The 11,673-nt window shown below is 59.0% G+C and overlaps 1 protein-coding gene across 3 annotated transcripts; it reads right to left on the bottom strand.

The window, feature by feature from the left end:
• Nucleotides 1–6: 6 nt before the first annotated feature.
• Nucleotides 7–11,667, bottom strand: Lemd2 (LEM domain nuclear envelope protein 2). Of its 3 annotated transcripts, XM_033766389.1 has the most exons (9): nt 11,542–11,667; nt 9,986–10,026; nt 8,016–8,091; nt 5,677–5,753; nt 4,601–4,680; nt 3,130–3,275; nt 2,364–2,465; nt 2,193–2,295; nt 7–644 (listed from the first exon to the last, which is right to left on the bottom strand). In XM_033766389.1, the coding sequence occupies exons 1-9, from the start codon at nt 11,579–11,581 to the stop codon at nt 494–496; spliced, it is 816 nt and encodes a 271-aa protein (XP_033622280.1). In that variant the 5' UTR covers nt 11,582–11,667; the 3' UTR covers nt 7–493. The 3 variants fall into 3 exon arrangements, with proteins under 3 accessions (XP_033622280.1, XP_033622279.1, XP_033622281.1); XM_033766388.1 differs by lacking the exons at nt 5,677–5,753; nt 8,016–8,091; nt 9,986–10,026; nt 11,542–11,667 and having other exon boundaries at nt 4,601–5,272; XM_033766390.1 differs by lacking the exons at nt 2,364–2,465; nt 5,677–5,753; nt 8,016–8,091; nt 9,986–10,026; nt 11,542–11,667 and having other exon boundaries at nt 4,601–5,272.
• Nucleotides 11,668–11,673: the final 6 nt, after the last annotated feature.

The following is an 11,673-nucleotide window of genomic DNA, read 5'->3' on the forward strand; positions in this document are numbered from 1 at the left end:
AGGGAACTCGGGTCACAGTGGAAGGCGGTGGCTTCGCCCCGGAAAGCGCGGGGCCCCCAACGCCCTGGAACCGGCGTCCCTCTCCTCCGATCAGCGCCTGGCTGCAGGTCTGGTGTGAAACCGCAGCTTCTGAGCAGCGCCACTGGGAGCAGGAGGGGCCCTGCCTCTCACAGCCCACTCGGGGGCCCAGGCCCGGGCTCTGGACAGCTCCCTACAGTCACCCGCTCTAACTAGCACCCCCCGCCTGAGGTCAGGCTTTCTCCCCTGCCCTTGAGCTCCCAGGTGACCCCGAAGGCATGCGGACCCAGCTGCTCCGCCCGACCCGCCTCCCTGGCGGCCCCAAGCCACTGCCCCGCGTCTCTGTCCGCGGAGAACAAGCCCTTCTCCCGTCCTGCACAGAGGACGGGCGCCCGGGGCCCCCAGAGGAAGCAGTCAAGGCAAGTGTGAATGCAGCACCGAGGTCCGGCAACGTGGAGCAGGCCCTGCACCGGGCCTACCGCTCAGAGTCAGAGAAGGAGGACGGCTTAGTCCACCGCCACACCAGCATGTCTTCCCCGGCCACGCGGTGAGACTCCGTCTGGATCCGGGACTCGTTGGAGGCCAGGAACTCCACAGCGCGGTCCCAAACCCGCTTCATGCGCCTCCTGCAATGAGAGCTGGGCAGGTGAGCACGGCGGGGCCTGCACAGACCCATCCTGCATTACCCAGGGGAACCCGCCAGGCTGTTCAGAGGACAAGGAAGATTCCTCAGCTCCCCTGCTCCGAAGCCTCCACAGGGAGGGACTGCGCTGGGCCTCCCAAGGCCCCCCGTGGGTTCCAGGGCGGGCCACCTCCCCGAGATGCCAGAGAGGGGATGCTGCATGCAGGGCCCCAGATGGAGGGTGGGGTACAGGGGCTTCCTGCCTGCGGGGCCAGGCCAGGCCACCCTGGGGATGGGCTCTGAGGACAAGGAGGCCGCGGAGAAGACAGCACCCGCTGCCCATTAGCGGGTAATGAGGAGCCTGCCAGAGCCAGCTGCCGCCCAGCTCCGGCTTTGCTCGAAATGAGCTCCTTATCTCGGCTGCTCAGGAACAGGCCCTCCACTGCCTCCTGGGCAGACACTAACGGGTCCTTCCTGGGAGGGCCCACCTGGGAGGAGCGGGCTGCCGGTCTCAGGTGCACCCCGAGAGCAGCAGCTCTCACAGCTTTGCTAGTGCTCGGAGCTGGGGTGGGGGCCAGGAGGCGCTGTCCTCAGTAAGGGACGGAGCAGTGCCATTGGCTCCACCCAAGCGCCAGAGGCCACACACAGTGACTCAGGAGCCCTGAGGCCACCACCTCCAGGCCCTGTCCCCTTTCCCTTGGGACTGTCACTTCCCAGGAACACACAGCCCCTTACGCTTCCTGTCAGGGGCCGTGCTCTCTAGGACAATGGCTCAGCTGCGCAGCAAAGCCGTTTCCCGGGTACAACGCCCAGTGCAAGGCGAGTGCAGATGGCTCAGCCCCTTCACTGCCACCCCTGCAGGCTGAGGACGAGGAAAAGCGTCCTGGAGGCTGAGCGAGGGGCTCATGGTCACACAGTGGCTCCTGCACCCCGAGGGGCCTCCACTGCAGTCTGCTGTCTACACTTCCTGCCTGGCTCAAGTGGAAGCTGCCTAGCATGCTCCTGCCTCAAGCAGACCCTCAGTCCGCTCTTCCCGTCCCGCTTGGCAGCACAGAGTGGTGAAGTCCACACAGGCCTGCGGGTGGCACCAGAGATGCCATGAGGGCTTGGGAGGCCCTTCTCTGGTTCCTCACTATTGTCTCTGGCAGTCACAGTGAGGACAAGTGAGCCATGTGCGGGGCTCAGGGCAGGACCTGGCCGCCAGAGCTCCCCTTGCCCAGCAGATGACAGCGGGGGCCAGAGCCCACAGCCGTGAGCCCAGAGGTCATTCACTGGACCGTGCGACTGCAGCTGGCAGGACTCCTGACTGTGGGTCAGCTATGGAAGTCTGAGCCTCTCCCCTCTGTTGGAAGCGGATTCACAGACAAGGGACTGGACCAGAGGAACGGTCTCCAGGCTACCGGGAAGGTTTCCCCTGCTCGCAGGAGAGAAAGGAGCCCATTTCTCCCCTGCCGGCCCAGCGAGGCAGACACTGCTCTAGCGGCCAGCGAAGCAGTGGTCTGCAAAAGCAGCAGGCCAGGCCTCCTCCGTGCGAGCGGCCGGCGGCACTCACCGGCTCTGTGGAGGGAGGAGGGTGTCGCGCACGTGCAGGATGCCCACATACGGGTAGCGCTCCATGTCCTGCTCCCAGTCCACGTAGTGGTCCTGGACCACGTCTGCGGGAGACAGCGCAGTTAGGGCGCGGCCACGGCGGGCGCGGGCAGCCCTCGCCTGGAGCACGCACCTATGATCTTCTTCACCATCTCGTACATGGCCTGCTCCTCCTCCTCCAGCTTCCGCCATCGGTACTTCAGGAGGATCAGGAGCCCCCAGAGGAAGGCCAGGCCTGGAGGAACAAGGCGCCATGGGTCCAGGGCCGGCCCTGGGGTGGACGCTGCACTGGCCCTGAGGGACCTGCCCAGCGCCTTCCACACCTGCTGCGTGGCAGGAGCAAAGCGAGGCCACCAACGCGTGCAGGGAGGATGGGCTGCAAGGTGGTCAGCGTCCTCCTGCCACGGTCAGCAGGCGCCCCCAGCCACAGGGATGTCCCTCCCCACCTCGCTGCGGGCCTTCACCTGCTGGGGGGCGGGAGCGCATTCCGAACACATCCACAGGCCGGCCTTTGTGCTCAGAGGTGCGCTGCCTGTACTGAGCTCCAGCCTTCCGCGGGCAGGTGCCAGCCAGAGGGTGGGCTCCGAGGCCCTCGCTCAACGGCTGGTGAGGCCAGCAGACCAGACCTGCTCTTCCCAGGCCCGTGCTTTGTCAGGTATCTGCAGCTCCCCGGAGATGTTTACATTTTTCAGGGAGTAAAATTAGGCCAAGCTCCTGCCCAGGGCTGCCCTGCAGGCCCACTGGAAGGGGTGGCTCTGTCGGGCCTGGCTGCCGCTCAGGGAGGCTCACGGGCCCTGGCCTGTGTCATGGACAATCCTGTTATTCCGAGGCTCCCTCCCTCCAAGGCTGACTGGGCCATGTCCTGTTTTATCACAGACCTGGGTGCCTGCGGGACTTACACCAGAAGAAGATGAGCACGTGGGTGACTGCGGTGAGCAGGGCGCGGCTCAGCCGGCAGCCGACGCCCATGCGGGGCCGCAAGGACTCCAGGCAGACCACCTTGTCCACGGATGTCACCAGCTCGGACGGGTCTTCCCCTTTCAACCTGCGACGGGACACGGGGCTCTGAGGCACCAAACCTCACTCCAAGTCCGGGGAAGCAGGAGGGGAGGGCGGGATGGGCCCGGTACCCTGCCTATGCTCTTTCCAGAAATGTCCCATGTTGGCTAGAGAACAAAGCTTTCAAGATGGCAGCAAGCTCCAACCCCTACCGTTAAAGTGATGCCCCCCTCTGCCGGGTCTTTGACAACCTCTCTCAGCGTGCAGAAGATTAAACTGTAAATTGGATTCCCACCTCCCAGCATAGAGAAATGGGAATGTTTACTGAGTCACTGGCTTTGCAGAACTGAAAGACGGAACCTGGAGGTTGTGCTTTTGCTCTGTCACATGGCCACCTGAGCTGCTTCAGTGTGGCCTGCAGGGTGTTGGGAGGCTCGGGCGGGCCCTGGGGGCAGGGCCCTGAGGGTACGGACGCCAGCCTTCGTCCAGAGCCAGGGCTCAGTGCCACACACTGCAGTGCCGTGACCAGACGCCCCTGTTCTGTGCTCACTTTCAGCGCCACCCTCCCCGGTGTGGGAAGCCGAGTGCCATCATCCCTGCGTTAGCGGCCTCACGGGCGCCGCGGGGGAGAAAATCCGTATTCTCCTCTGCCTTTTCCAACACAGGAAAATCGCTGAGCCACTGAGGGCAGCTGTTTTGTAAGCCGGCGAATTTTAATCGTGCTATGCATCCAGTTAGAGAGCTTTAGGCTGTGCAGCTCAGGGGGTTTCTGGTGGATGCGCTGCTGATGGAATTAGTAATTTGGGCGGATTAGAGGAAACCAACAAAGCCCTCGAGGGCCTTTTAATATCAGAAGCTGGAGCCGAACAGAGGTCCTGACAGGCCAGCTGAGGCACAGGCAGGGCCAGGAGATGCCTGCCCTTCCGAACGGCTCTCCAGGCCCGCCAGGCTGTGGGCTGGGCGCCCTTCCCCCTGCAGAGCAGCTGCCCGGCCTTTCAGCCTCCTGAAAGGGTTTGCTATCTCTGCCAACAGTGCTCGCCTGTGATAAAAGCGAGGCAGAAACTGCTTGGTCAGAGTCAAATCCACTATTTCCCAAGCAATTTCCATACTGAGCAAAAGCAACGTACAGAATTATTTCATCTACAAATGAAAACTCGCACCCACGGAGAGGAAGTACAGAAAAACGCCTTCCCCAGCAAAGCACTTGGGGTGGACAATGAAGAAGGCTGATGGGGCCCCGAAGCAGGACCAGCAGGGACCCCTGGCCAGCACCCCAGCACCTGGATCCACCTGACTTCCGGTGGCTGAGGCAGGCGTGGCTGAGGGCAGAGCCGCAGGAGTCGGGCCAGGGCCTGGGGATGCTGCACTCACCAGATGCCCACGTCCTTGTTGCTGCTCAGGATCCAGGTCAGCGCCGCCTTGAACTTGGCAGAGGAGCTGCTGGTCACGTTCTGTGGGGGACGGGGATTAGCACTGCCCTGGGCAGGGCTGGGACTGAGCCACCCTCTCCTCGCGCCCCACCCTTCTGCGAGATGCACAGGTAGGAGGAAATCTGCAGTGATGAGAGACTGAGAGACCCGAGCTCTGACCCGAGCAGGCAGCGTGGGAGCAGGGGAGGAAAGCAGCCGGGCCAGGGCCCTCCCATGCCAGGAATATCCAGGTGTGCAATGGGAAAAGGGCACAGGCTGGGGCAGGGCTGGTGACCGTTCCGGACTGTGAGTCCTCCTGCAAGTCCCTGACCCTCTCTGCCTCAGCCTCCTCTGGGCAATGCAAGTGGGACTGGGCATCCAAGGTCCTGCTGGCTGCAGAACGGAGTTCCGTAATTCTATCACCTGGAGGCCATGGGGAAACTTAAGTGGACCCTGAGGGGTCTGAATGGAACCACAGAGACAACAGGCAGAGAGAATGTGTACCCTGAGTGTGCTGAAAGGAGGAGCACAGAACAGGGCCCCTTAAGAAGGGGAGTCTAAGCTGGACGTGGAGGCACATGCCTGTAATCCAAGCATCTGATAGGCTGAGGCAGGAGGATCTTGAGTTCAAGGCCAGCCCCAGCAACTTAGTGACTTAGTGAGATCTTGTCTCAAAAAATAAAAATAAAAGGGGGATGGGATGGACATGTGGCTTAGTATGAAGGCCCTGGCTTCCATCCCCTTTACCTACCTCCCCACACACATGGAAAGGCAAGGCAAGGCAAGGAAGAAAAAGAGAAACTGCAGCCATTGTCTGGCTGCTGACAGGTAACAGGGCAGGAGGGAGCAGCCACATGGGGGCACAGTGCCCACCGTGGCCACCTTATCTCAGGTAGCCCAACATTCCACTAAGTTTTAAAAAAGAGAGAAGCCAAGAGCCACAAAGCAAACACGAGACAAAAAAGGGAAAACCCGCAGGGCTTAAAGGATTAGTAACAAAGCCAGGCCCTCGGGATGGAGGCCGCACAGCCTACTCACTGCTAGGTACTCCTGGGCTTCCAGAACAGGAATGCATTTGCTTTTTAGCTTCTCTGGATTTCCACACTCAAAATTACCTAGGAGAAAAAAAGACATTCAAACAACGGTGAGAGAAGAATGACTCTGAAAGGGACTAAAATGCGGCAAGAATCAAGCCGCCAGCTCTAATGGGGAGCGTGTGGCCGGCGGCTCCCGGCTTCTGTAGGGTCTTCACTCTCTGGCAAGATCAAAAGCCACTTAGCTTGGATCAATTCCAGATCATTAAAACCTGACCTGCAAAGCAGTGTGGCAATTTGCATTAAATGACTAAAAAGCTGCCCAATACCGAGGTCTGTTTGCAATTGATCCCTGAAAGGATCAGACAGATAGCTTTGGAAGGTACTGAAATGGCACTATAAATAAACAGCCCAGGAAAAGGAAGGCAGGGAGGCTGTGGCACCGCAGGGGTTCTGATTCTGACCTGGGCTGGCGGCCTGGAGTGGCCCGGGAGGAGGGGGTGCTGGGCAGAGGGCCTGGGTGTGGCAGCTCCCTCTGAGCACCCTGGCAGCTGCTTCCCACCTCGTCCTGCCCAGCCTTCAGCCCCAACCCCCGGGGCTTCCGGTCTGGCGGAGGGTTCCACTCTGCGGCCTGCACAGCCCATAGCACTCCTGCAGCTTCCTGTGGGTCAGCTGCACCCCGATGGCAGGGGGCGTGGGGCTGGGCATGCACCGGACCCTCACATCCCTCAGGCCCTCGGCCCGCCCCGGGCACAGCCCGCGGTGCCTGTCGCTGGCCTGTGAGCTCGGGAGGAGGGGACGAAGGCGATACTGTATTATTTTCTTCACAGTGAGATGCAGCCTGCCCTCCACCCCAACACAGCCGCACATGCTCAACTTCCTTGATCTTGACCCTGTGTGTCCCCTCAGACCAAGGTGGTTTCTGGCATCCTGTCCCCAGCCTGACCACCTCAGGGGCCTCCTGATTGGTTTCCTCCTGTCCTCTCTCTGATCCACAGGCTTTGTCAATAAAGCTAGGACACGGCTGTATAAATGACACTGCATCACTCAGGAGGCTGCCGCGTCTGCCTTCTGGGCAGCTGGTTCCCTGTAGGTCACTCCCCTGCTCAAAGCCTTCCCCACCCTCGTCAGCTGCTGGACCCAGGTCTGGTGGCCTGGCGTCCAACCTGCATCTCCTTCCTCCGTGAAGCTGCTGCTTCCTGTCCCTGCTGGTCACTCCTGCCTGTCCCCTTCCTGCACATGTGTACGGTGGTCCCACCTAGACTGCAGGCATGGTGCAGGCTCCTCTGCCCAGGCCCAGGGCCCTTTCCTGACCACTTCCAGAGGAGAGGCGTAGGGTGTGGGCAGCGGAGAGGTCACACCTCCCTTTGGCTTGTCTAGGTGAGACCCTTGCCCTCACAGCTGCCCTGCCAGGCGGGTCAGGGGGCAGCAGGTGCCAGGAATAAGCCGGGACCCCACACGGAAGGCAGGACAGAGAAGGAACAGCCACCCAGCCCGGTGCAGAGCTGGGCTCCTCACACGTCCCCAGTGTTCTGTGCCAGCACTGGTTCTGACTCAGTGCGTGAGCCAGGGCTGGAATGAACTCTGCATTTCCAGGCAATTCAAGGCGATATTGGTGCCTTGGATCCTTGGACCAGGTCTGACTGTGCTGTCAGTGCCCAGGCCCTGGGCCCTGCGCAGGACGCCCAGGAGGACAGGATGTGAGCAGGAGATCCCGCTCTGCTCCTCCCCTCTGTGAGGCGCTTCTGGATGGATCTCCAGACACCTCAAATCCCCCTGCATCACAGTCTCAGTGGACACCCACAAGACTGGGCCAGAGGATGGAGGGCCCAGTGCAAGTCCGACCGACCTCTGCTGCCTGTCCTCTGACCTCCGGGTAACGACCAAACCGCTCCTTCCCCTTGTGCCAACCCCTGGAATGCGCCTGCACTGTGCCCCAGTGCTTCCGGGAGCCCCCCCTGGATAGCACAGTGACCCCTCTGACCTCCACGCACGAGTTCACCTGGCAGTGGGGCTGCAGGTGGGTTTCCAGAGGACACTGTGGGGGTGTGGAGACCACTGAGTCACATGGGAGACAGTGGCTCTGGGAGGACCAGGCTCCCACAGCCAGATGGTTCCACCCAGACCAGATGTGACACCGGTGTTACCACCCACTTCCTGCATGGGTACAAGGCCTCTGCCCTGGCCCGGCGGACTGTCAGGGTGGAGTACACAGGCCCTGATAGGATCTAGGGTCCCCCAGCCTGAGCCCCTGCGTGCCCTCAAAGACAGACATGTGGCATAGCACCAGGCTCACAGGTTGTGCGAGCAGGGACAGGTTGGGCAGGGCCAAGGCCTACTCACCGGCTTGGACGGCCAGGAAGTTGTAGAGCTCGTGCAGCAGCTCCAGCAAAGCCGCCTTCTGCTTGGCCTGGCAGAACTGAAAGGCACAGGACAAGTGGTCAGCAAGGTGCAGCTTGGGACTTAAAAAAACAGAGACAACCAGTCCTGCAGAGTGCGGAGCCCGGAGAGGCAACAAAGAGCAGGTTATCAGCCAAGGACACTGTCAAAGCGGAGCCCCGGGCACAGGCAGACGCAGTAATGCAGGGACAGCTTCCCAGAGGCCTCTGGCCTGAGTTTCCTTGAAATAAAGGCCAGTGAGAGGGGCACACGACACAGGGGCGGCTTCCCTGGAGGGAGGAGCCATGGCTGCTCCCCGTCAGTTTCAGGGTACCTCGGGGCCCTCCTGAGTGGGGACTTTGTGAGGTGTCCACACCAGCGCATATGCAAACCCCTCGGCCCACTGATGCCACCCACAGGAGATGGCAAGATGGCCTAGACAGATGGGCTCTTACCCGATACTCAGGTGCCCGCCTGGCTTCTGGGTGGGCCTGGAGCCATGGCCTGTGCCCAGGGCCACCCGAAGGCCAAAGGCACTCTGGGAAATCAGGGGTGTGTGGCCTGGGCCCTGCTGTCCCCTGGTGCGATACAGGTGGCAGGATTTATTTACAGAGAGGGAATCTCTAGGCCTGCCCCGCTGTCTGCCACGTGCATCTGTGGCAGGGACTCGAGGGGCCGTCTGTGCTCACTGCAGTGGCTCTGGCTGTGTCCAGCTCTGAGAAGGGCCTGGGCATGAACGTGCCATTTACTTGGGGCCTGACATACGAAGGACGGATGAACAGAAACCAGGGAACCCTTTTCTAATTAAAGGGCAAAGGCAGCTAATGGCACTAGAGGAGTCTTATTTGAGTTATTTTTTTCCTGCTTTTGCTTTTTAGTCTTCAACCTTCAAGTATCCCCTCTGGCCTCCTATGTTTCCCAGCCACTCGCTCTAATCACCCGCAACAAGTTTTTATGATGGAAGGCAGATTAAACTGATGAATCTGCTTTTGCAGTCACTGAGAAGCACAGATATTTGGTGGATGACAGAGATAAATGAATATTATAAAACACCCCCAAACGTGATAAAGCGGAAGCCAAGGAAAAACAAAACTGGTCATGGGCAACAGGATGCCCTTCATTAACGGGGGTAACAGCCTGTCAAGACAGGAGTGGCCCAGTGACCAGGCGCCACTTCTTTTCCAGCCTCTGGGTGGTGGAGCCCTGGCATCACACGCTTAATAATTAGACCACTAAGTCGTGCCCTCCAGCAGCGCACGGCTCCTCCCGGAGGATTTATAACCTGAAAATTTATTGCCTCATCTCTCCCCCGACTATCACCAGCACCAGCATCCCAGCTCCTGGCTAATGCAGCCTGTGTGATTCATAAGTGGATGGGGCTGCTCGCCTGGCCCGAATATCATTTGTTGGGAACACTAGGTCTTCATAAAACAAATCCACGGTAAGCACAGACTAAGAGGGCTAATTCCACCCACGACAGGTTGCAGACAAATCCCCCATGATGTGTCAAATGACAGCAGCATTTCTGGAGCTGCTGATGTACACCAGAGAGAAGATTGTAGAATTGAGAGCTTGGCTTCCTGATGCTGCTTAGAAATTGCCAGCCCTTCCTCCCAATGCTGGGGTCCTTCAACAGCCGCTGCATCTCCCTCCCCACATCAACTCAGGCAGAAGATCAAAGTCCCCGATGTGAGGCTGATGAGCGAGCTTCCCTAACAGCCCAGGGTTGCACGTGGGGAGCTTAATTCTCTGTATTTCAAGTGCTCCTTCACTGCCACAACTGAGCCTGACACAGAACATGATGTGATTCTGGTCCGTTACAGGAAGCCCTCCCTACAGAGGAACCTATTATGATCTTTTTCTGGGAAGTTTACCTCCACATGGAGGTGAGATCCTCAGGAGGAACAAGAAAAGCAACAGAAGTTCAAACTCACCTCATCTGTTTTTCTCTCACAGTCCACTGGCAATAATTTCACTGAGACCAAGAAAAGAAACAGATTAAAAGGTGTGGGCTGAGGAAGAGAAGACAGTGAGCACTCCAAACCCGGGGGGAAATAAAACATCACTGACACCAAGGGTGGGGATTAGAAAGATGTCATCTAATTGCAGACCGCAAAATGCAAGGTTCCCCATTCTGGTTAAGAGTTTGGATAGCTGGGTCCTCATCCAGCTGAAAACAAGTAGCTATAGGTTTCTGGGCAACTCAACCACTTAGGACTTGTGTATTCTCCTCTGGAAAATGGGGTCAAACGGGCCCTCCTTGCTTTGCTCAGAGGCCCAACAAGATAACACACTGAACAGTTTCACGAATGGTAAGCAATGCTGTACTGGGCAGAGATTAATGCCACCATGGAAGGTGACTCCAGGTAGATCCCAGGATGCATCCCTGTGTCCTCTTCTACCTTAGCAGTGAGCATGTGATTTAGCAGTGGCATCACTGGCTTGGTGACAGCCCGTGACAGCCAGATCAGATTAGTTTCTCTAGCAGGCGGACCAACCACTCCCAGAGTTGCTAAACTGCTGTCTGCCAGCAGAGAAACCACTGGGTGTCTGCATACGCTTGTGTCTGGTCCACTGGCACAGACTGAAACACCCAGGTACCATGGTAAGGCAGGACGGAGCTTTCCCTGCATCAGCTAACCCTGCTAGGCAGGGGAGGGCAGCCTTGACTAGGAACAGAGCTAACCACATTCATGCTTTGCAAGGAACATCAGAAGTCGGTGAACCGGAGTGACATTTTTACACAATTTTAAATGAAACGATTTTAAAGTAGCTTCCTGTTAGACCAGAGCCTGGAGCTAATAGCCAGGCAACTTTCTCTTTTGGGAAACACACACATCTTCTGCTACACAGGTGACACCTGTCCTGCACACCCCTCGCTGGGGCATCTAATTACGCGAGTGGCTGGCTGGGGTGTTCCTGAGTCAGACCGGCTCCTGACAGTCCCGAGGGTGCTGCACCCAAAGACAAACGCCTCCCCTTGGTATCAGTTTAGGCCCTCAAGGCTCCCCTACAGCCGCTGCACCGTCAGGGCCACCGTAATGTCCTGACACACGAAGGACACACGTGGTCTTTTTGGTGCTGCAAAGCTGGGACCCCAATCAGATCCGATCTGCAGACCAGTGAAATCTGGGGTGTCCTCAGATGGGTACTAAGTGAGTGAGCAAGAGATCAAGTGAAGAATCAGAGGGCTGAGGCTGTCTGTCGGGGTGGGGTGGGGTGTGCCTTTCTCTGCAGAAGGAAAATGAGGGATGTGGGTAGAATTCCACCTGCTCCCAGCACGTGGCTGAAAGGGAGACTTCAGACAGAGGGTTAGGGCAGAACAAAATAGGAGAACGTGAAGGCAGAAATCACTGTAGATGCTGGAAAGGAGGAAGGTAAGAGTCTGGAGGTGAGAAGACTGGGTAGTGGTCGGCGCTGGGGAACTGGGTGGTCGTCGTCCCTGGTCACCGCGACCCTGGGGCCTCCCCTGCGCCGGCCCGGGACGTACTGTTGTCCTCCGCCTCCTGTGGCGCCGAGGGTTTGCCCATCTTCACCCAGAGGATGCCCAGGAACACGAGCAGCAGCCCCAGGCTGGCCCAGAGCAGCAGCCGGGACAGGCAGCGCTCCAGCCGCCGCCCCG

Source organism: Fukomys damarensis, unplaced genomic scaffold, assembly GCF_012274545.1.
Source record: "Fukomys damarensis isolate Sample0158 unplaced genomic scaffold, DMR_v1.0_HiC HiC_scaffold_20, whole genome shotgun sequence".
In the NCBI taxonomy this organism is placed as follows: Eukaryota; Metazoa; Chordata; class Mammalia; order Rodentia; family Bathyergidae; genus Fukomys; species Fukomys damarensis.

Bases quoted from the DNA above. Each gene is read 5' to 3' on its own strand.
- Lemd2 (XM_033766388.1), bottom strand. From the start codon at position 5,016: ATGCCCAGTCCCACTTGCATTGCCCAGAGGAGGCTGAGGCAGAGAGGG. The intron at 2,466-3,129 runs GTAAGTCCCGCA...TTGTTCCTCCAG, and splicing joins CGTGCTCATCTTCTTCTGGT to GCCTGGCCTTCCTCTGGGGG. The intron at 2,296-2,363 runs GTGCGTGCTCCA...TGTCTCCCGCAG, and splicing joins GATGGTGAAGAAGATCATAG to ACGTGGTCCAGGACCACTAC.